The sequence below is a fragment of the Mus caroli genome, unplaced genomic scaffold (assembly GCF_978045245.1).
Source record: "Mus caroli unplaced genomic scaffold, Mus_caroli_1 scaffold_18, whole genome shotgun sequence".
Taxonomy (NCBI): Eukaryota; Metazoa; Chordata; class Mammalia; order Rodentia; family Muridae; genus Mus; species Mus caroli.
In genome coordinates, this window is record NW_028227273.1 from 64,169,079 (window position 1) to 64,192,411 (window position 23,333).

The 23,333-nt window shown below is 50.6% G+C and overlaps 2 protein-coding genes across 5 annotated transcripts in view; one reads left to right on the top strand and one right to left on the bottom strand.

Annotated features, from left to right (window-relative positions):
* The first annotated feature begins 1,868 nt into the window (after positions 1–1,868).
* Positions 1,869–23,312, top strand: Ccdc167 (coiled-coil domain containing 167). Of its 4 annotated transcripts, none has more exons than XM_085832850.1 (5): positions 1,869–1,956; positions 13,001–13,095; positions 13,270–13,322; positions 14,166–14,265; positions 23,223–23,312. In XM_085832850.1, the coding sequence occupies exons 1-5, from the start codon at positions 1,915–1,917 to the stop codon at positions 23,242–23,244; spliced, it is 312 nt and encodes a 103-aa protein (XP_085688976.1). In that variant the 5' UTR covers positions 1,869–1,914; the 3' UTR covers positions 23,245–23,312. The 4 variants fall into 4 exon arrangements, with proteins under 4 accessions (XP_085688976.1, XP_021005531.1, XP_029326817.1 ...); XM_021149872.3 differs by lacking the exon at positions 23,223–23,312 and adding an exon at positions 14,550–15,174; XM_029470957.2 differs by lacking the exon at positions 23,223–23,312 and adding an exon at positions 14,936–15,174.
* The window catches only part of Cmtr1 (cap methyltransferase 1), a 42,881-nt gene continuing 34,926 nt past the window's right edge, over positions 15,379–23,333 (bottom strand). Inside the window, exons 16-24 of the mRNA XM_021149870.2 lie at positions 22,916–22,984; positions 21,561–21,692; positions 20,706–20,828; positions 20,046–20,137; positions 19,455–19,523; positions 18,437–18,484; positions 17,648–17,760; positions 17,142–17,250; positions 15,379–16,580 (exon numbers count right to left, since the gene is read on the bottom strand). Coding sequence (XP_021005529.1) covers positions 16,439–16,580; positions 17,142–17,250; positions 17,648–17,760; positions 18,437–18,484; positions 19,455–19,523; positions 20,046–20,137; positions 20,706–20,828; positions 21,561–21,692; positions 22,916–22,984 — 897 coding nt within the window. The 3' untranslated portion in view covers positions 15,379–16,438. The remainder of the gene's footprint in view (positions 16,581–17,141; positions 17,251–17,647; positions 17,761–18,436; positions 18,485–19,454; positions 19,524–20,045; positions 20,138–20,705; positions 20,829–21,560; positions 21,693–22,915; positions 22,985–23,333) is intronic.

Genomic DNA, 23,333 nt, shown 5'->3' on the forward strand with positions numbered 1-23,333 from the left:
GCAGCCTGCGTCCTGTTCAGGTAGAATTTACTACCTGTTCCCTCTGCGGGTCGCAGTCAGGCAGCCAAGCGAGATGGTATCTCAGGTCCCTTCCAGCCCCATCACTCAAGGGCTCTATCACGAAGAAAACACAGATCTGAAAACATTTTTTTTTTCTCCTCCAAACACTGAGGTGGGGTTATTATTCACATAGAGAAACGGACTCGGGAGTGGAGATAAGTGGGTAAAAACAAGGAGCTTCGATTCTGGTCTCATCATCTCTGACCTAGTAATTCCACGGGGGGCAAATTTATCTTTAGAAAGAGACACGGAAGGACAGAGCTGTGTGTGCACAGAGGTCTGCTCTGTTCCCTAAGCACAGAGAGGCCCTGCAGTATGAGATAATATCCAGAACAAGAATGGGACGTAGGTACCTGTGGGATCTGTGGCAGCTTTTTGAACCACATCCCCACTCTTTCAGACCACATCTATCTACTTTTAGTTTTTTTGTTACACCACAATTTTTTTAAAAATTAGGGGGCTGGTGAGATGGCTCAGTGGGTAAGAGCACCCGACTGCTCTTCCGAAGGTCCAGAGTTCAAATCCCAGCAACCACATGGTGGCTCACAACCATCCGCAACGAGATCTGGCGCCCTCTTCTGGAGTGTCTGAAGACAGCTACAGTGTACTTACATATAATAAATAAATAAATCTTTAAAAAAAATTAAATAAATAAAAATTAAAGTTGTTGTTATTATTATCGTTTCACTGTTGTCCAGGCTGATTTCAAAACTGTGGACTCTAAATAATGCACCACCTCACTATCCTAAATAATTGAAACTACTCGTATGTCCACCATGCTCAGCTCACTTTAAATAAAAAAATATATATATATACCATAGCATTTCACAGATGCTAAAGGTACTGACTTGTAGCTAGAGAAAGTACCCAAGGAGCTGAAGGGGTCTGCAACACTATAGGTGGAACAACAATATGAACTAACCAGTACCCCCCCAGAGCTCGTGTCTCTAGCTGCATATGTAGCAGAAGATGGCCTAGGTGGCCATCAATGGGAAGAGAGGCCCCTAGGTCTTGCAAACTTTTCATGCCCCAGTACAGGGGAACGGCCAGGGCCAAGAAGTGGGAGTGGGTGGGTAGGGGAGCAGGGCGGGGGGAGGGTATAGGGAACTTGCAGGATAGCATTTGAAATGTAAATTTAAAAATATCTAATAAAAAATGGAAAAATAAAGGTACTGACTTATAAAACTTTGGTCTCAGCTCTATGTCTATGTCCTGTGGTAGGGTTATAGTCAAAACATCTCCAAGTCCACAGGTCTAAACACTCTAAAATCCTAAGGATGAACAAGCCTATAAAGGAAAGCCAGAAACCCAGGTGAGACCTAGGAATCTCAGGCTAACATGGCGCGCTGCGAGCCTTCTTCATGCCTTTCGTGATGTCTGCAGGCTGTTCTCATTTCACCAGAAAACAAGCTAAGGCGAAAGAACACAGGACGGAAAGGATTAACGGTGCAAGGCCATATTAGAGCAGTTCAAGTTGGGACTGAAGGACCAGGGCTTGCAGGCTGAGCCTTGCAGGAGCGAGAACATTTAAACAAGGATAGCCTAAAAAACAGTGCAGGGATGCCCTGAGGGATGCAAGAAGGAAGATGTTTGAAAAGAAAGAAGGAAGGAAAGAAAAAAGCTCTCAAGTGCGTAAAGAGGTCTCCACCCACGGGTAGACCTGAAACTGCTTCCCTGCACATCTAATCCCCCGCCCCCCGCCCCCCGGCCGCCCCTCACAAACATGGCCGCGCCCCTTAACAAGATGGCGACGCAGAAGTCCCGCCTCCTTCCTCTGCGCCGACCAATGAAAAAGAAGCACGAGGTCCTGCGACTTAATGGGCTGGTCCAGCGCGGAAAAAGACAGCAAGCAATATGACTAAAAAGAAGCGGGAGAATCTTGGTGTCGCTCAGGAGGTGAGGGGAGAAATCGGGTTCGGGTTCGGGTCACGTGGTTAATCACTGTGTGCCGACGCAGGGGCGTCGATCGGCCCGGCGGCTGCGACGTCGAGGGCCGGAGGGAGGAAGCGAGGGCGACGTGGCTTTGGGAGAGGCTGTGAAGGGAGAGGGCCCAGTGAACCTCCTGAGGTGAGGGGCATAGCCCGGAGGTGAGGGGTCACGATGAGGAAGGCAGTGATGGAGCTGAGAACCCAGAGGTCAGGGGAGTCCCAAAGAAGACAGGCCATAGTGGGTATTCTAAAAGGAGAGACTCGGAGACTAAGGGAGACTTTAGCAGAAAGAGACAGGTGGGAACCAAAGGTGTTCGGGACTTGTAGGTGAGGGACCACCATGGAGCTAATAAGACTCCAGGGTGAGTGCGAGGCTATTATCCAGTATACTGCTAGTGGCTTAAACATCTCCAGAGAGGGGAAGTTTTTCCTGTGGGGTATCAGCCTTGTAGCTTGAGGATCTTTGGAAATCTGCAGAGATTCCTAGAATTGGTGTTAGGGAAGGCCTTTAAAATAGTTTGTCATGCATGGAAAGAAAGCCGTCTGATGCATGTTTCGTTTGCATGTTCAATGAATCGTTGCATGTCTGTTATGCTCATATAGATGAGGGAACTGAGGGTCTACGTAGAACTCAGGACATAGGTGGCACATGGTTATAATCCCAGGGCTCAGAGATCTAAGCCAGCCTGGGTTACAGAGCAACACCGAAAGGAAACGAAAAGGCGGAAGCCAGTTTAAAGTGGTGAAGGTGATAGAGCAGCGAATGATGCTCAGGTGGGCTTCCTGGAAGTGGGGATGCGTTTCCTCTCCGCATGTTCAGCCTGGGCCCTTAGGCCACTGGTGTTCCAGTACATCTAGGAATGTGATACAGCATGCTTGTAGATGACAGCATCAGGCTTCAATGTCAAAATATTGGACGCCCTCAAGGCATCCTCCCAGAGGTTACTTATCTCCTCAGTGATCCTTTTTCTTTTTCTTTTCTTAATTTTTTTTTTTGGTTTTTCGAGACAGGGTTTCTCTGTGTAGTCCTGGCTATCCTGGAACTCACTTTGTAGACCAGGCTGGCCTCGAACTCAGAAATCCACCTGCCTCTGCCTCCCAAGTGCTGGGGTTAAAGGCATGCGCCACCATGCCTGGCTGCATTTTTGTTCTCTTTAGTGGTGGTTTTGCTACTTTGAGGGATCCGTAAGCACCGCGCTGAAGTGCTGTCTAGTGCTCCAGGACTGTGATGGGGCTTAGAGCGACAATCGGTTTGTTAGATAAACCCTTTTTCAGGCGTGAAACAACTCAGTATTATGTGGTCCTTTGGGCAGTGAGTTCAACGCTAATGAGAACTGTACGTTTATTAAATAAGAAGTACACATCAGAGAACATTGTATGAGTTGATGATAACCATGAGTTGACCAGAGCTTTATGGAAGCCCAGCCCACTTTAGTATTTGTTAATTAATGTTTGCTCAGTTTTAAAGAATATCAGTACTGGGGTTGGAGAGAAGGTTCAGTAGTTAAGAGCACGGGCTGTTTTTGCCTCTCTGGACACCAGACATGTATGTGGTACACAAACATATAAGCAAAACATTCGTAAGAACTATTATGGCTAGTTATGGTGACATAATGCCTGTAACCCCAGCACTTGGGAATCAGGGGAAGATCACAAGACCTTCACAGCTCAACCCATGCTACATGTGATCCTGGCTCAAATACACAAACAAAAAATACAGCAATCATATAACCAGTCTGTCTTCATATGAAGGCGGCCGTGGGCAGTGTGAGTGTAGCAGCTCCGGTGAGACCTTATTTAAAGCTAATTGTGTGCTTAGGAGGCTGAGGTAGGGAGCTCGTGAGTTTAAGGTCAGCGTAGACAACAATAGTGAGAAAACCAAAACCCCCTTCTTTGTAAGGAGAGGAAGTGGCATATATTCTGTCCACAGCCTTTCGCTTATCAGGGTTCTGCCATCTTATCAGCAAAATTAGGACCACCCCACTGGCATGCTCTTCGTCAAGAAGAGAATAGAGAAAGTGCCCGATGCGCTAAGGACTCTGGGCCCAGAAATGCCCACTTTCTATTCCTACGAACCAAGGTGCACCCACTACTACCTACAGGGCAGCTGAGACTGGGCTGGGCTCATCAGCTAAGAGGCCACATGCCCAGCTGCCCACATGCCCAGTCTGATCACCAGGGGAATAGGGAGCAGATCTCCCTGCAAAGCACACCTCTCCTCACCATGTGGCTGTCAGGTGCCCGGAGCATGCCTGGCATAAGGTGGCGGAGGACAGACAGTGGCTCCTTCATCACCCCAACCATTTAAATCTATCCCCTTTTTCCTGCTTTCATTTCTACATCTGTAATATGGAGGAGAAACTCCTGTCTTTTGTCAGGCTGACACAATCAATCTTCTATCTATCTACCTCTACCTACGCTAGGGCTAGAGCCCAGGGCTGCCTGCCTGCTAGGCAAGTGATCTACCATTGAGCTACACCATCAACTTTTGAAGTGTTTAAGTTTGACACAACGTGTATTCTCTTAGTGTTTTATATGGGAGCAGATCTACCCATTTTGCAGCCTTATGAATGGTAGGGTGCTGGCTAGTTTTTTGTCTGGTTGACACAAACTAGGGTCATCTAAGAAGAAGGACCTTCAAGAAATTGCCTCCATCACATTGGCCTGTGGGCAAATGATTTGAGGTGGGAGGGCTCAGCCCACTGTGAGCAGGTGGTCCCCGGTTGTATAAGAAAGCAGGCTAGGGCTGGTGAGATGGCTCAGTGGTTAAGAGCACTGACTGCTCTTCCTAAGGTCCTGAGTTCAATTCCCAGCAACCACATGGTGGCTCACAACCATCTGTAATGGGATCCGATGTCCTCTTCTGGTGTGTCTGAAGACAACTATGATTTTCTCATATAAATAAATAAATAAATATTTAAGTTGAAATGAATCCTTTCTTCCCCAAGTTGCTTTTGGTCATATTGTTTATCACAGCAACAGAAGAGCAAACCAGAGCTGATCCTGGTACCAAGGTCATGGGTTACTGCGGTGGCAGACCTGCTGACCATGTTGTTTAGGGAGGATGGTGGAGGCATTTAGAACCTGGGGCTGGAAATACCATTAGTGATCAAAGCTTAATGAGCTGTTTGTGGGAGCCTGGAAAAGAACCCAGAGCAGCACAGACCTTGGAGACCTGGCTTGTAACGTTTCAGGGCAAATACAAGACTCGCTCAGGACTGACTGAAGGCTGGTTTGTATTGAGAACATGTATGTAGCTCTGGTCAGCTGTGACTGAAGAACCTGCTGTGATTTAACAAGAGACCCGCACAGTAGGCAAGCCCTCTAGCACTGAGCTATATCCCCAGCACATTTTACCCCCTCAGTTACACTACGCTCTTACAGATGTTTGCATGGATGTTTTAAATATTGGTAAATATACAGATGTCTACATAAAAACATGTATCTTCGGTTTTGTCACTAAGATGACTTTTTGCTGGGATATTCAAGGTTTTGAAACCTGTAACCCTGGGCCTTCGCAGAGACCTGGCATCTGGCTGTTTCTCCGCTTCCTCTTCTGTTGCCCCCAGCGGGTCTTGAGTATTGAATGTGCACTGATGCTCTGTAGCAGTAGATATTGTCCTCTTATTAAAAGTCGTGCGCTCAGAGCTAGTGAAGTGGTGATTTAATCAAAAATGTTTGTTAATCTGACGAGTGCAATAAAAGCCCACAAGTGAGATCTCGGCACCTGCAAACAGCCCTCGCTTACTTGTTGTAATGAAACAATTACCAAGCAGGTGGCCTTCACTCGAGGGTGGCCACGGGCCAGCTGTGCCAGGTGGTTACCTCTAGGGTAGCCAGGCCCCCTTTTAACTCTCCAACTCTGCTTCCTGTGAGACTCAGTCAGGAACAACTGACTGTGTGTTAGATTCTGAAGTCACCACCCCAAATTGGACAGGGAAAGTTCGGCCTGGTAGGAAACTTGCTTGCATTTTGAACTGTGATAGAAGCTGGCCTGCAGCCTTCGGCCACTTGGCCTTAAGATACTAAGTATGAGTCTCGGCTGCCTCCACCTTGCGGCACTCGTGTTTGAACCCAGTGCCTTCTGCATGCTTGGAAGGTGCTCTGCTGCCAAGCTAAGTCCCCAGCCAACATCCTGAAGGAGATAACTTGGCTAGATTTGGTCCTAGTACACAAAGTCTTGTCCATTTGGAGAGTTTTGTCTGTCGGGTTTCTGAAGACTGGAGTGTGTGTCTTAACGCACATGGGAATGATGGCTAGGCTCCTGCCCTGGTTCAGAAGTGCAGCTCTGTTCAGTAGCTAGTACTTAATAGCAGGGCTAGTGTTTCTGCATACCCTTAACTGTGTCCATAGTCACAAGACAGCTGCCATATAGCTCAGCCATCACATTTTACCCATAAATCAAGGCTCTTAACTAGCCAAGCATAAACTCCTAGGAGTCTCCCAGATGACATCTGGAACATCTCATTGCCTGGAGCAGAGCGGTGTGTGACCCTGGCTGTCAACAGACTTTTTTTTTCCCAACATCTGCAGTGCAGGTGAGCTGAGCAGAAGGGCTGGGTGTTGGTGCTGGACTGGCCAGCTAACAGTGTCTTCAGTGGGGGATAAAAGCACATGGGAAGCAGTTAATGTCCCCTGGTTCTCAGCAGACAGAGGACAGGGCAGGTGGAGGCTTTGGGAAAGAAATGGTTTAGCCTGCATTAACTGACCACGGTTAGTCTCGGAGTCCTAGGGTGAGCGTGTAAAGATTGGAAAGCCCCCAATCTCCTGGGACAGGGTGAGAGGCAGTGTCCTGGCTGGAAGGAAGTACTTATCCAGTTGGCCTAGGTGGCAGAAGGCATTGTTGATTCCGGCTGGGGGTGGAGTTGGGGTCTGACACTAACTGCTGCCTTGCTGGGAGAGTCTGGCACGTGGGCTGTTCAGGGCCTGTTGACCACTAAATGAGCCTCACCTGCTCAGGTGGAGGCGACAGGTCGCCATTGGGCAGGTGATTCTCTCGGCAGCCTGCATCTGGCACCGCTCCACTTAACGGGGGTCAGGAGACTAAAACCTCATTACCTAACACTGCTGGATGTCAGCATGTGTGGAGTGGCTGTTTGCCAGCGTCCTAATTAATGAATTCATAAGGCACGGGGCGGATGCCAGCTCTTGAAAAATGCTTTGAGCCTTTCAGCGATGGAGAAGCTTTTGCCAGTTTATCAAAAAATAGATCTGGGGAGAAAGAAAAGAAACCAAACCCCAGATTCCATTTTGGCCTAGAGCAGCTGAAGGCTTAGGGCAAGGTCTGGCCTGCAGAGCGACTTCCAAAGCTGTATAGCCCCTCCCTGTGCTGACCTTGGCAGCTCTACTGGACCACTGCAGCCCTCATCCTCCCGAGCCGGGGTGGGTGGGGTTGCTGTCACTAGTCACGTACGAGATACTGGGAGGCCCACTTTCTTGACCAGCATGCTGTGCCTGGAAGAGAAAGTTTACACCAGGCCTGTTGATTGGGAGCTCTGGTGATTTGCTTTCTGACAGTTCCGAGAGCCTCCTCCACGGAAAGATAGCACTTAACCAATGTCATGGGGATCAGCCACTTAGGTTTGAAGCTGGCTACCTGGAAGATAAGGTACATTGTCCCCTGTGACATGGCTGTGTGGCTTGGAGGCCACAGATGGAAAGCCCCAGTGGTATTGCCAGGGACCATCTGGGTAGGCGGTCTATCGCCTTTACCCATTACAGTAAACATCCCAGGGCTCCTGATGTGTGAAAATGAGTGGATTTCTTGGACCAGCTTCCCAGGCAGTGAATTACAAGAGGAGGAAGCTTCGATGCCCTTTGGGGATGGAGAGGGTTTACTAGCTAGCCCACACACTTCCTTATCCAAACTCCGACATGTTTTGTGTGCATTTGGGAGGGTACTTTTGACAGCGTGGCAATGTGGGGGAGGGTGTTTGTGAAGGGACAGTCAGCTTAGTATGCAGACAGACGCCAGGCTCCTGGCGCCTCGATCTCCCAGCACATGGACTGCAGGCAGGTCCTTCCAGGCAGCGCATCTGTTGTGTGAAAAGAGACCAAGCACAGCCAGGCACAAGGTCACCCCGAGGAGAGCATCTGTTGAAGCCAGACCAACAGACTTGCACAGGTTCGGGGGCTGTGCTTGACTCTTTTTCTGAATGTCACTAGTCCTTGTTGGTTGTGGTTGTTTTCCATGGTGGTGCTGGAGAAGACTGGAGGAAAGTGCACGGACCAGGACCTAATCCCACCACCTTCGGCCGTGTAACCTCTACCAAGCTGCTAATCATCTCTACTGGGAGTTGGCTCTCTGCACAGTAGTGACAGCCCCTTTGCAAGGTGGATGCAAAGTCAGACTGAATGTCCACAGCTGCCCATCCTAGGGCATGGGGGGTGGAAGTTACCTTCTAGGCTAAAAAGTCACAGCTTTCTGCTGTGGGGTGATGAGGTTAGAGGACACACCTGGATAAGCTGCTTCCTTACTCAAGTCTGCCTGTCTGTAAGACGTGGACGCTGGTTGTTTGCCATCCTCCTCTGTGTGGAGTGTCTAGAACAGAGCCTGGCACCTGGCAGTGCTGCAGATGTGTTCCAGGTGTTGTATCCATCTTTTGGACTCTTGGTTCCCAGTGCTGCTCCTTTTGTCCTCATCCAGACTCATGACACCATCTAAGTCCTCAGTACCCAGCCAGCTCCTGGCCAGTCGGGTGGAGCATGGCCCAGGACCTGGCCCCCCAGGCAAGTCCTTTCCCACCCTCCTGTCACTGGCTGGCCAGAAGCTCCCAGGAGCCAAGGCCCTTGAGAGGCAGAAACCTCTTCTCAACCTAGAAAACTGAGTGGGCGGGTGGTGTGCAAGCTGCAGGGGAACTTCTGCCCTTTCCCAGTAGAGCCTGGCCTTCAGGTAGCTGCAGTGGCAGTACTGCGGGCCAGGCATTGCCTTTCTGATGTCCAGGTGCTCTGTTGAGTGTTATATTCAGTTTTTCACTCTCCTACTGAAGAGCCTGTGGCTCCTGCTGACTCCTGCTTATCAAAGGAATAAAAGCTGCCCATGCTCCTGCTGCAGCCCTAGAGCTGGCACCCTGTGGGGCCTGACCTGACCTGTGCTGGGGCAGCTGTCTGTGCAAGTGCCACGAGTTCCCGCCTCTGAGGAGCCTATTTGGGGCTTTGATTCCTGGAGGCTCCATCCTCTGAAAAGATGCCTCCTGGGGATTTCAGATGAATTTTACAGTTTCTCTTAACACAGTGGTTTTACAGAGCATAGGACCCCAGGGAGACTTGCCTAAAGCTCTGGGAGTAAGGCTATATTCCTGAGTCAGGGAGGGGCTCTTAGTCTGGCCTGGGGCTGGGCGCCCTCACCTGGAGCAGACAGGCTCAGAGCTGTGGGCTGGAGAGGGAAGCCCTTGAAGAGGCTCTGACATCCACTTCCAGCGGTTCTTCCCTCCCAGCACACTAAGCTACGCAGCTGGCTTGAGTCCTGCTCAGCTGCAGATATCCAACGGCCTCTGTTCTTACCCAGACTACAGTGCAGGCCTCACAATAGTAACTATTCCACCAGTCTTGAGGGTTGTGCCCTCCCCTCTCCACCTTATCTGCTGCTTCTTCCCTGCCTCCAGACAGGCTTAGCTACTGCCTAGTCACTGCTGGGTCCAGGCTCGTCTCTATAAGACCAAACTGCTCCACGGGGGCGTACGTGGTGCCTCCGAGCCAGAAGTTTGCTAGCTCAGAAACTCCAGCTCCACCCTTGTGTCTCAGTATCTCTGCTCCTTCTAGAAGATTGCCAGCCTGCTTAGCCACTGGTTCCTCTTTTCTCTGATACCACCTTGTTCCTGGGTGTGAACATGGATGTTTCGTAGTCTAACAGGGAACACCCATTTCCCAGGGCCACGCTGCCCCCTTTAGTTCCAGGTTAGCCTGAGTAGCCAGCGGCCGCTCTCTCTGCCAGGCAGGTGCTCTGGGTGGCCCGATGGCCTTCCCGGTCCACTGGAATAGCTCCCATCTCTGTTTGAACCTCTTTCTGCCACATCCCCAGGATACCCATCCTACTGCAGCCTTACTGGCTGCCAGGGCCGCTATGTTGCTGCATTTCCTCAGAGGACTACTGCTTCCCTGGGCCTCGGGGCTCTGCCTGGGGCTCTGTTGGCCTCACCCTTAGGGGTTCCCCCACACCTGGCCTTTGTCACTTGAACCTATCCTAGCATCATTTCCCCAAGATTACAGAGGTTGCCAATGTGCCATGTTCTGGGCCAGCTGGTGGGCTGATTCAGGGTGGAGGCCCTGCTGTCCCTACTGCCCCTCCGTAGACAAAGGACCAGCCATCTCCTGCCAACGAAGCTCCCTCCCGCTGCTGCCTGCCCATTGCAGCAGGGCTTCTCATGCCACCCTCAACCCCACTGCCCTCATGGTGTTCCTCTCACCACAGAGCCAGTGAGTACCATTCTTTTAACAGCAGCTGGTACTAAACTTCACCTATGTGAAGTGCTCTTCTAAGCTCATCCTTATCCTCACAGCTCTGAGATGTCTGTCACCTGAGGCACAAGCAATCTTAAGGAGCCTGTCATTCATTCACAAGTGACAAGTGACCAGTTACAGCTGGAGCCCTGTACTGGCACTTCCCATGATATCCCATGCCATTTTTAAGCTTCCAGCTTTCAGTCCAACTGCTGGCCCAGCCCTGACCCTACTCTTCTAGAATCTTTCTGAGACCTGTCTCCTTATTCTGATCCTAAAGCTCATAGCTGTTGGGCCTGGCTTCCTTTGGCCTGAGGGCAGGGAGGGAGTGACCCAAGGAGAACAATCAGCAGCCATAACCCATGTGCCTGAGAGCACTCCAACTGGGGACTTTCCGTAAGGTCCATTTTCTGGTCTTTTCTTGCTTTTTTGACCTGTCTTTTGGGTTAAGTCTGCTCTGCAGCCACCTATGTGGCTCCCAGTCACATCTAAAACCAGCATCAGGACCATCCCTTCCTTCCTGTCTCCACAGCCTGCTTCCCGGACTCTTTGCCCCATTACTAGTTTCTAACTTTGCCTTCTGTAGCTGGTGTCTAGACCCCTTCTAAGGATGAATCTGCTGCTTGCTGAAAAGCCTCCTTCAGGTTCAGCACCCAGCCTCCTGCATCCCCCTCCCCTGCAGCCTACAGGCCGTTATAAAGAGAACTTAATATTTAGAAGGGAATCAGAACTGTCAGCAGGACATAAATATTCATAGAGGGAGGTCAGAACTGAGTCCCTAAAACCTTGATTTGTGTTCGCCCATTTAAGCCTCATTAAAAAGTGGCAAATGAAAGTGGGGATATTCAGTGTAACTGCAAATAAATTGGGCTTGTTCAGATAAAGGCCCCTGACTGCCAGCCCCTCAGGCCCTGTCCAGAGCATGATGGCAGAGCAGCCTGGCCATAGCCTCAGCTGTAAGACTGCTCAGCAAGAGCGCCTGGCCTTGTTCCGGGGCAATTACCACTTGTTTGGGCACCTGGGCACCTTCCAGAGGCATTCAGGGATGGAAATCCTTAACCTGATCCCTCCCAGGCCCTGCCCAAAGAGCAGCAGGGAGAACTGAACCTGAACTGGACATCTGGAGCAAGCTGTGTTAGCTGTGTGCAAGCACAGCTGTTTTCTTGTTTTAGTGAGCCCAAGGTTTTCAAAAGTCAGTAGTTTAAATTCCTATCAGTTTGTCCCTGTCCCCAGCCCTTCAGTCCATCCACACTGAGGTGCCACTCACTCTAGCCACAAATAGGGAAGACTGCAGACCAGGCCTTTTGGGCACAGAGGTGGCAGGTGGCCTAAGAAACTGAGGACTCAAGCATTCTTGGGGCCAGGCAGTCATGGCGGCTAGAAGTACCTATATCAGACTGTTTCCCCAAGCCTGGCTCTCCTGTGTTCACCTCCCTACAGTGCAGTTCAAAGGCGGCTGTGGCTTCTCTGGGGACCACTGGCTGAGGCTGGTATTCATCAGCAGAGAGATGGTACAGTTAGCCATGAGGTAACCTGGACGCTCTGCAGTTTGTTCCATGCATAGAGCCCTCCTGACCCCATTGCAGGAAAGGGTTGTCTGAGATGGCTGCTGGCCAGGGGCCCAGACACTTAACTTTCCTGATTCACAGCCCCAGACTAGTGGCCTGGGACATTCAGACTCTGAGCAGCCTGCTTAGGAGGGAAGAGTCTTCCAGGGGTAGCTCCAATAAGGAGTGGGGCTGAGACCGACAGAAGGGCCTGTGACTCCTCAGAAAAAAGATTCCATCTAGGGAACCCTGTTTGCTGTCTCTCCTGGGGATGTGGGTGAAGTCGGAGATGGAAAAAGAGTGTTACAGGGACCTAAGGAGCCTTCAACACATCCAGCTGCCAAAAAGCAGGGTGCTAACCAGCCAGCCTAGACCCAGCCAGAGACCACTTTAGCCACCCGGAGACCAAGTGAAGGCCAGGCGCATGACATGGCACACAGGTGTGGGTAGTCATTTTCCCACAGCTTGGGTATCTTCTGAGATCACAGCTCTGAACTGACCGAGTAAACGGGAGAAGGTACGTCTGGCAGCTCTCCAGCTTCCAGGAGCTTGGCTACTTTGCCATTGAGTTTTGCTGACCTTGGTGAGAGCAACTTTTCTGCCCAAGAGCCACATCAGAGAGAAACAGGGGTGGTTTTAAGTTGCATTGTTTCGCCAATTTTTATTGATTCTCAGAAAAATGTCCCTGTGACAACACAGACTGCATTGTTAGGATATCTACAAGGAAGCAGCCTTGACACTTAACCCCTCCCACGCCACGTGGAGTGCTCAGGACCTGGGACTGGCTCTGCAGTGCTTTTTCCCTTGAGTACACACCACAGGGAGATGCTACAGGGTACCAGGCTCTGGTGGAAACAACTGGTGCCCTGTTCCTACAAGACACAGCTAACCTGGGGTTCTGCTTCACCCTCAACCTGTGCCCTGTCCAGTACAGACATGGGGTGCACAGGCAGGGTGGGGGCCCCTAAAGGTGAGTCCCTCTGAGGTGCCAGTGTCCAGAAAGCTCAGTGCCTCTGTCTATTTCAGATTGACGGGCTAGAGGAAAAGCTGTCCCAGTGTCGGAAGGACCTGGAGGCCGTGACCTCCCAGCTTTACAGGGCAGAGCTCAGTCCTGAGGACAGGTAATGCCTCCATCCAGTCACGACCCTCTAAGCCAAGGCAGAATGGCCCCTAACTTTAGAGTTTCAACTCCTGTACCCTAAGTTTTTGACTTCCTTATTCAAACAGACAAGAATTACTGTTTCTCTGGTTAAGACAGAAAAAAAGGGCCTGAGCTGTAAACTCCTTCCCCACAGGAGGTCTCTGGAGAAGGAGAAAAACACCCTCATGAACAAAGCCTCCAAGTATGGTAAGAAAGTTCCCTCCTGTCACCAGCCTGGTCCTGGCACCTGGGAAGAAAATGGTTCTTTTTTTTTTCTTTTTTTTCTAAAGGAGGAAGCAGTGAAGCAGTAACAAGGGGTCTGTATTCTTTGGGGTATCTGGGCCATGTCCAGGAAAAAGGCCCACGTCTACAGACACTGGATTCTGCATCTCATGTCGCACCCCACCAGAACAACCTAGACTGGGTGTGGTAGATGATGGTCCTTACTCGGGGCAGGAAAGGCATTCTGTGGGTGGAGCAATGCTGCCACCTTCTGGGTGCTGGAAGCAGAGCTAGGCAGAGCCCAGCACCCTCTGCCCTGAGGCTAGAACTGTGGTCTGCAGAGAGCTCTTCAGATGTGTACCATCCCACCTCTACTCAGCCCAAAGCGGGCTGCCAGTTCTCCTCTTAGTTCAGTGCACAGCTAGAGGTGGTGGCCAGGACATCAGTTTAGCCTTTGCAAGGTAGAACCTGTACCCAATGGAGCAGTTGAATTCAGGAGTAGTGTGAGCCTGAGGAGGCCCAGCTGTCCTGAAGGATGAGCACGGTAGAGCTATCTGTAGCAGGCTGAGCATATGCCTGCTATGGCTTTCAGAGGTGGCCTCACCTCACACATACTTGTACTGTACTCACAGAGGAGTGGTTGAGCAAGTCTTATGTCTAAGTCTAACTAAAGGATTATGAGGGTCTGGGCAGGTGAAAGACAGGGCTGGGTTTTGGGGACAGTGCCTGGAAGGAGACGCCTCTTTTCATCAGAATGTCCATTCTGGGAAACAAAAGCAGCTAGGTGAGCCCCAGTGTTCTGTTTTGTTTCCATCTTTTTCCTCCCAGAGAAGGAGTTAAAGCTGCTTCGGCATGAGAACCGGAAGAACACGCTCCTCTCCGTGGCCATCTTCACTGTCTTCGCCCTGCTCTATGCTTACTGGACTATGTGAGTCAGCCATCTCCAGCCACGCAGGTTCCCTCCCACTCCCCATCCAGAGACTAAGCTCACACGGAGGTGGGGACCTACCTGTCCCCTGTGGTTGCCCCACCCCCCACCCCCAGCAGCTAGAGGGGCATGGTACTGCTTCCTTCTGCTTAGTAGAGGGGCAATAAAGAGCCCCAGGCTCTGCTGTCTGGTAACCATTTCCTGCTGACAAGGTGAGGTTAGCAAGGGAGGCACTCTTGTCTCAAAGATGAAGGGATGTTCCAAAATTCTTATGTACAATTCAGGAGGAAGGGAGACGTGCAGCTGGGAGTGCAAGCACTGTGCCTGCCACCTGCAGCTCCAGCCTGCCCTGGCCTGTGATTACCACCACTGAAGAAAATGCAGCATGCACAGCAAAGGTGGCTTGGGCTTGACGTGGAGGTTCCGGGGGTGTGCGGAATGATCTCCTTTCCCAGAGACAGACAGGGCCAGGGAGGCCTGCAGGTGCCCATGGCCAGCAAGAGCTATGGCAGTGACCAGACTGACATGGTGACAAGAGCCAGTGAGTAGAGTGAGTAGGGTGGGAGTGAGGAGGAGGCGGTCAGTCAGGAGCAGCTCCCTAGGATTCTCCCCTAGCTCCACTCACAGTAGAGGGCCCTAAGGGAGAAAGAATGTTCACTGCTTCATTCAGGAGCCCGCCAAGTAAAACCAGGCTGTGAAACATGAAGACAGAATGGGCTGGAGGCAACCCACCAACATATGTGACGTTCAGGTGAAGGAATTCTCACCTGGGGCTTGTGCAGAATGTGGCCTCTTGTGGAGGCGGCTGGCCAGAGTCAGCAGAAGATCCTGTCTCCTGTCTTGTCTAGTGACAGTAATTGGTCTGAAGCCTCTGCTATGTTAGTCACACAGACTGACCCTGGACTGCTACAGTGCTGCCGTGCAGTGAGGTATGGGGGGAGCTTATTCACCCCCAAGTTCTGCTTTATTCAGGAACCGCACTTGGATAAGCCTTGGGCTCCTTGTCTAGCAGACAGCAGTCTCAGGAGCTGGAAAAGCTTGCCTTCCACAAACACTCCCCTTCCTCAGTTACACAGCACTGTGGACAACAGCAGCCCAGCACAGAGCCACACGAGCAGTAAAAATACATTTAATGATCCAAGATTCTGTAAGACACACTGATAGACCCAGAATTGGGTGCAAATATGGCATCCTAGCACTTGCTGCTAGGATTGGTGTTGGGGGCTGGTGGAAGGGACCTCCCATGGTGGAGTCAATTCCAACCTCACAGGTGCCTCAGTGCCCTATCTCCATGGAAACCAGTCTGGCGCTGGCATGGGGCCCTAGGGAGCCTGCATGAACATCTCTTGAAAGAGATTTCCCATTAGAAACAACCACAGATGCCCTCCCCAACCCAAAGCTGTTGCCATTCCTCCCTCTAACAGAGACAGGAAATGGAGTGACTGACTATAGACAAATCAAAACAGATCGCTATGTACCTCCTAGTGGAGAGGAAGGAGCAGCTGGAGCCACTGCTAGCTCAGAACTCTGGCCTAGACTGCTAGAGTAACTTCCTGTTACTGCTGAGACAGGAAGTCAAAGAGCAGGTTTTTAGGCTGCTCTTCCCCTGGAGCTGCCCAGTGCTTACACAGAGGTGGAAACTCAAGGAGCAGTTATACCCAGTACCCAAAGCTCTGAATGTTTGAAAGGTACTGGGTCCACACTCCTTCCCGACCTGCCAGGACAAACTCCAGGATTGGGGTGAAGAAAAGATCACAAGAAACAACTTTGATTGGTATGACAGCTGCTCCTGGCCAGCGTGTGATGAAGGGCCTTCATATTTGGCTGGCCTAGTAGAAATGGGGCAAAACAATGACCTGATTGCTCTCAAGGGCAGTAAATGGAACTCAGAACACTGAGTCGATAAATTCCAGTGGGAATGCCTCTGATAAGTCCTAAGTGCTGACCTGCCCTTGCGCAGCTGCTTTTAAGGTTGACTCCTGGTGGTGCCAGTTCTCAGACAGCAGAGTTTCACAGATGTGTCCTAAGGCCCCGAAAGAGCTCCTTGGGAATGGGGAGGAGCCCATCTCCCTTACCACCAGGGAGAACAGTCCCAGTTCCTTTCCAAGAGGCAGAAGAAACCAGACAGTGGGCCCTGCCTTAAGAATGACAGGACATTCATCAGGTGGAAACCCTAAGGGCCTAGAGGATTGTGACTCTGGATGAAGGAAAGAACGTCCTCCTTGGACAGCTTGTCTGGATCCTGGGGCTTCTGGGAGTCACGCATGTGGAAGCCATCTCCCCACTCCCAGAAGAGCCGGCTGTAGTAGCAGGTACTATAAAGGGGTGGAGGAAGGAGCCATCAGAGTGCTGTATCTAGGTGGTGCAGGACCAAGAAACCACTAGCACATCCCCAGATAGGTGCTTTTTATACTGGGTTCTGTCAATGACTCAAGTTGAGAGATGCCCCTCTGGCATCTAAAGGTTCCACCCAGTGGGCCCCAGCTCTTCCCATGCCTCCAAGAACTAACTTTTGCTGCCACAACCTGCATCCAGCTAGACTACTAGTGTTCCTAGCTCACCTGTTCCACTAAGGTCAGTATTAGCCAGCTACAGAAACAAGTGCTCATGGCTAATTTGAGGCCCTATTGGGGCTGCGATAGAAGCTCATGTCCAGCAGCAATCTGACCAACACGTCTTAAGGAGGAATACCTGAGACCTTGAGTCATAAGGGGCAAGCTTCCTACAACATGTTCCTCCAAACTCTCTGGCAGGTTCCCCTCCACCACCTAGCCAGTCAGCTCTCTACCCAGGATCTGGATGAATCAGGTCCACACTTGGGGCAGCTTCTTTCTGCATGGCAGTGATGGGTTCTAAGACAACGGAGGGCTACTTACTGAAAGGGGGCAATGGATTCTGTAGGGAGAGCATAGACGGACTTCTGGGTTTTCTTATTGTAAAAGAACTTCCTGTTATTGCTCTTGCTGAACCCCATGGTCCATGGCTCTGAGGGAGACAAGGGCAGGCACTCAGGACAGTCCCCATGGGCGTGCCCGTCCTTCCTTCCCCTGCCTAGTCCGTCCAGCTTCCTATGGCCACACCCAAATGGCAGATTATAACCTCCCCAAGGCCTAGCCTGGTCCTCAGCATTACAAGGGTGACGTCTCCAGCCTATAGAGGTACACAGTGGAGAGGCCATGCTTACCCGCTGAGAATACCTTATGAGCATCTATAATTTCATCTCTCCCTACTCCCAGCCAAAGGCCAGAACAGGCCCAAATTGAGGGTGTTTCCAGCAGGTACCGCAGAAATTGTCAGCTGACTGCTGTCCACCTCAACAAGGAAGTCTTGAGTCAAGTTCCCCTTGCTGGCTAGGGGGCAGGGACAGTCCCTCAGTACCTACCATTTACAGTCCTGACAATGTATACGCCTGTGGGCACAAAGTGCCGGTCGTCACGTCCTGTGTAGCTGAGCTTTGGGGTGCCGCCAGAGCCTTTGATGAGCTTCATTTCTAGCCTGGTCTCCCCAAATGGACAGGCATCCAGGAAGCATGTGCACAAGGACAGAGTTGGCATGCTAGTCACAGTGACACGAATCCCACTATCCTATCCTGGCTTGGCAGAAGAAACCAATACTGCTCCAAGCCGTGCTAGGGAGACCTGTGGCAGAGCTGAGGGTAGAGCACAGGCTCTGCACGCCGGACAAGCAGCAGGTGCAGAGATACTGCCCCTCAACCATGCCAATGGGAAATCGGAAAGCAGTTCCACCACTTGGTCTTCAGATGACTACTATGGAGCTCTCTCACAGTGGGACTCATTTGCTGAGTGCGGTAGGCACACTGAAGGCATATAAAACACATCTATGCCCACTGCCCACTCTGGGCTCAGTCTGTGAGTTAAGATTTAGGGTTCCAAGCAGCTTGCATCATCTCTACTCCTTGCAAGGACAATCTTAACTATTCCAGTATTAATTTTGACCAAACTTCTGCCTGACATTAAGTCACCCTGCTTCCTTCCCGATAGGTGCTGAGCTAGCTCACAGCTGAGATTCACCAGGATATCAGTGAGAGGGAGTATAAGTGTGTGGTAGGCAGTGCCAGGGCCAGCTCTATAACCCACCCTGCAGATAAAATGAGTCTTGACTCAGCTAAACATCCCACCACCAATCTAAAGCATATGGATAAGTTACTCACCTGACAAAAATCTTCTCCATCTCTTCTAGCCGATACACCTCCTTCACCCTGTGAGCAGAGCAGATGACAGAGCTTCCTGGGATATGCTCATGAAAGGCATGATAGGGAGGGCCACACCTGCCCTTGTCCTCAGACCCTCCCTGCAACCAGCAGCCCACAAAAATGAGGCTGCTGAGCCAGTGGCATTACTATCCTACAGCCTGCCTAGGTTTCAAAGCTACCACATAGGCCCCTGGGACTGCACCAGTAGCTGGGATTCAGCAGGAAGTCCTGAAGACAGGGGGGTTAAAAGAGGAAAAATATTGCAGGCACATTTCTCTAGCCATACCCTTATCCTCAAATAACCTTTCCTCATACTACAGGCCACAAGTCCTGGCTACATCTACATTGATGTTAGGTCTTCCCACAGCTTAATTAAATAGCCCTGGTAGTTCTATTCTTGTAGGCACAGACCTTATACAGGGAATAGGGCTCTAGTCTGAGGCCCAGCCCTCCGCATCTGGGGGTACCAAACCTGCCTTGGGAACTGCTCCTGAGTAAGCTGCCTGTTGAAACCAGCAGGCAGGACATCATACAACACAGACTAAGCTCACTTTGAGACTGTTCTACATCCTCAATGCTGGGTTCAATTCTAAGTTTATTGATTAGTATGACCAACACTTCTGTGCTAATGTAGGTGTAAGCACCATACCCTCCAGTACTCTAGCAGCCTCTGACCTGGAGAAGCTAGTCTGCTCCACTTACCCTCCCTCCTCCTGCCTGGAACTTTCACCTTAATGCTGACTGCTGACAGGGCCCTCTTTATCCTCAAGCACCAAGTTTCATAGTCAAATCCCCGTTCCATGCAGTCAGCTAAGGATGTTCAAATGTGAATGGGTAACTCACAGGGCAGACATGTGCATCTCAAATGAGGAAATCTTAACCCATCCTTCCACCGCACCCTGTCATGCCACAGAGGAGAAACAAGCGACAGAAAGCCCTAAGCCCACGGGTTCTGGAAGGAGAACGACATACTCACCTGATAGGATTCATGTCTGGCCGGCTGGGCTTAGAGACTGCTTTCACAAATTTCTCAGCAAGCTGAATTCTATAATACAAACATAATCCTTAGAGGCAAGGCAGGGACCTTACCTGTACTAAGGCATTTCCACCAGACAGGTGAGAGGACCCAGACCTACACAAACCATCCGAATGGCAGCATTCATGCCCTCAGAGCCCAATCTATCCTCTGGATTCTGACCTCTGATTTTCCTAAGATGTCCTGCTGTGTTCAGTCATCTCCATGAGGACTTCAAGTATTGTCACATTACACACATGCTCTGTCACTCTAGCCCAGGAACACTAAACTGAGACTGCCCACACTCTGGCCATGAGTTTTAGAAGAAACCCTCCCTCTTCAAACAAGATTACCCTTGTTCAATCTTTACACAAAAACGACCTCAATAATCTAAGCAACTGTGGCATGATGCAATGTGCTAGAATCTGACAATTAAGGCCCACATCTTAGCAAATTGCAAGGCCAACTAACTGGTCTTTCCTCCTGCCTTTGGGCCCAGCCTGTCATGGACATGAGTAGTCCTGCCCTCCCTGCCCTAGGGCCCCGGCACACCGCTGGTTGAAGTGCTGCTCACGGACGTCACTGCCATTCAGCACCAGGACATCAAGGATGTGGATTGCACTGATCTTCCGCTGGGCCTTCCCCTACAACGACAAGCATGCTGTCTACTGTGCAGGTGCAGGCCTTTGGCCTACTCTGCCTACCGTGTGTGCCATGCTGGTGTTCAACCACACATAGCTAAGCTGGGGAAAGGCTGCATCTAGCCTCCCTGCCCACTGGTCCTGAGCAGAGGCTAGCTTGGGCTTGAGAGCAGGCTTTAGGGATGGGAGCCCTCCTGAACCTCAAATCCAGGGAGACTGCCGCCATGATTGCTCTAACCAGAGCTAGCCTCCCCTGTGGCCTGTTTACAGAGTATTCTGAATGTCACACCTGTCCTGTAGTTACTCAAAGTTCCCAAAAATGGCAGGTCTCTTCTTTCCTAAGGGACTCTTGGTTATGAACTAAATTGGCTACTAAACACCTAGTAGAATCCAAGGACTGACGACAGATTTTCTGAGTCTGCCCCTTCCCAGTACCTCCCACAGTACAAGGCCTTAGAGGGAATTATTCTACCACAATATGAAACCAAACTCAGGTGGTTTGTCTAGGCTAGTCTTCACAGGCCCCCATCCTCCTGCCTCAGGGCTGTCTGTGAACAGAAATCCTGCTGACCTCCCCTTTCAGTTCATGCACAATCTCCACACAGAGCAGTGTGTCCCGGGGCAGCTCTGTCTTTAGGTCCAGCTTCACCCAACGGTCTGACTGGCGGCCATCCCAAGTGTAGATCTGGGACTTCTGCAGGCAGAGAGAGGGAGGTTATAGAGACTAAGGAATGAAAGGCTTCGTTCTCAAAGAAGCTTTCTTGGCAGCTCCAAGCAGACAAAGACTGGCTAATTTCAGGAGCAAATGTCTAGGGGAGATGAGTTTTATGACACTTCTCTACTTCCACCCACAAAAGACCTTCATCAAGTTCAATGTCCATGTGGAGGTTAGTATGATAGGAAGAAGAGAAAGCAAGAGGAGAACAAGACGAAGCATGGACACAAAGAAGTGACTGGAGAGAAGTCAAGTCCGTGATGCAGGGTAGGAAAGCACAAAGGCTGCCTCGCCAAGGAAGATGTGAAGCTAACAGGCTCATCGTCCCTCCTTCCATTAGCCCCCATTGGCCCAAAAGAGGAAAAGAGGTGTCTTCCTGACAGTCAATGAATGGCAGGGGTGGGATTGCAGAGACCTGGCCACCCAGGATCAGCCAGATGACCTACTTACTGGCTCTGCATCTCAAGAAAAGCAACAGCCTTCCCTTCAGCCAGGCAAGATTAGGCAGTGGGAAAGAAACCAACAAATGAAGAAACAAAAGCATGAGTGGGTGCTAAGTCTGGGCAAGAAGGGAAGTAAAGTTTCAAGGAAGACCTCTTTGATGCCAATGGAACGAACACATACAGTGTGGCCAGAAGCTGTCTACATCTATACACAAAGGGCACTGCTACCACCCCAAGCCAACAGGAGGCCAGCTGCTTGCTGACTTACCCCCAAGCCCAGGAGGAATTTCTGCTCACTGCCAGACACCATGCAACGATACTCCAACACAGGACGGATCTTCTCCAGGGTTTTGGCAGTGAGCAGTGTGGGCTTGTAGCTGAAGATATTGATGTCAGTGTCCTGTGGCATGGATCAGAGAAAGGGCTGCTGGGACAGGCTGGCAGAGGTGAAGCACAGGCGTCATCTGCTCTCAGAAGCAGGCTCCCCTATATCCTCTTCTCTACCTGACTCATCACTGAATAGTATCTATGCCATCCATTTCAAGTATTCCTTTAGGACCTACTAGGAGAAACTAAGAAAGGAAGAACACAGAATCCAAAGCACGATGGATTTACCAGGGAATGTCACTAGAATAGGTAGCCACACTCTCAGTGACACCGAAAGTGAGGATTGTCCACCAGTCGGCCTGAGAGCAGAGGAATGATCTCTCTACCCCATTCAGAAAAGTCTTGAACCTCATTCTTTAGTCTTTGACCCTCACAAAACCAACACAATGGCCACAACTAGGCCAGCCTCAAGCGATGCCCTAGAAAAAGCTGGAGGCTAATAGCAGAAAAACTCAAGACTAGCTCACCAAAAACAGGATGGAGAAGATGGTTCAGGCCAGCCCAATGTGGCTCCTTTACACAGTTCTCCTGCCTCAGATCATCCCACTATCCCTATCTCCCCCTACAAATCCCTTATGACCCTACATTTTAAGAACAGATAACAAATTCAAAGCCTCTTTTTACAATACACTTAGAGCTCGGGAGGCGGAGGCAGGCGGATTTCTGAGTTTGAGGCCAGCCTGGTCTACAGAGTGAGTTCCAGGACAGCCAGAGCTACAGAGAAACCCTGTCTCAAAAAAAAGAATAAAATCTATTCTATTTGTACTTTCTAATTGTGACTGAACTTGTAACCCCAGCCATGTAGTGAAAAAAAAAAAAAGGTCAAACATATGTCCATAGACAAAATGATACAATCTGTACTTCTTGGATAATTATTAGTCTGCCTTTGCTCTGTGAAACCTGTATAAAGAAAGAAACAACCTGATTGCTAGTCAGTCAGTGCTACAAGATTCCCCTGACCACAACACCTGACTCACTCCTCCCTTGAGACTCCTTCTCTCCTCTTGGGCCACCCTGTCAATGGCTGGGGCTGGACCCCAGCAGCCAGCACGCCCTTTGGTAGCAGAATGCTGTTGCCAGCCTAGGGAGCTCTTGGGAAACCCTACATACACTGGGGAAACTAGACCACCCTTTAGGTCCAAGGCTGACGCCTTCTCAAGCCTTACAGAAGCCAGGGTGACACTGTCCACCCTAGAAAAAAGGCCACTTATGTGTTGCCATATGAATCGGATTTACCTTGATTAATTCAAAAAACTTGAATTTTGGGTCTGAAGAGGAAGGAGCAACTCGAGCCTGGTCTGGGATCTGGAAAGAGACAGCAAAGGGCTTTGTAAGTGTGTGGGTGTGGTGCCTGGCTGTGTGTCTGTATACTACATGTGTGTGTGCCTGGTGCCTGCCAAGGCTAGAAGAGGGCTTCTGAGCTTCTGGACCTGGAGGTACAGGCAGTTGAGAGCTATCATGTGGGTGCTGCAAACATGGGTCCTCTGGAAGAGCAGCCAGTGCTCTCAGCTGCTGAGCTGCCTCTCTGGCTGTGGTTTCTAAGGACCTTGTGGACATATGTGTGAGGAGCTGGATCCACGCTGGGGAAGAAGAAAGCAAGGAAGCTGGAGGTATAACGTTCACTCCCTGTCAAGTCACGACATCAACACAACCC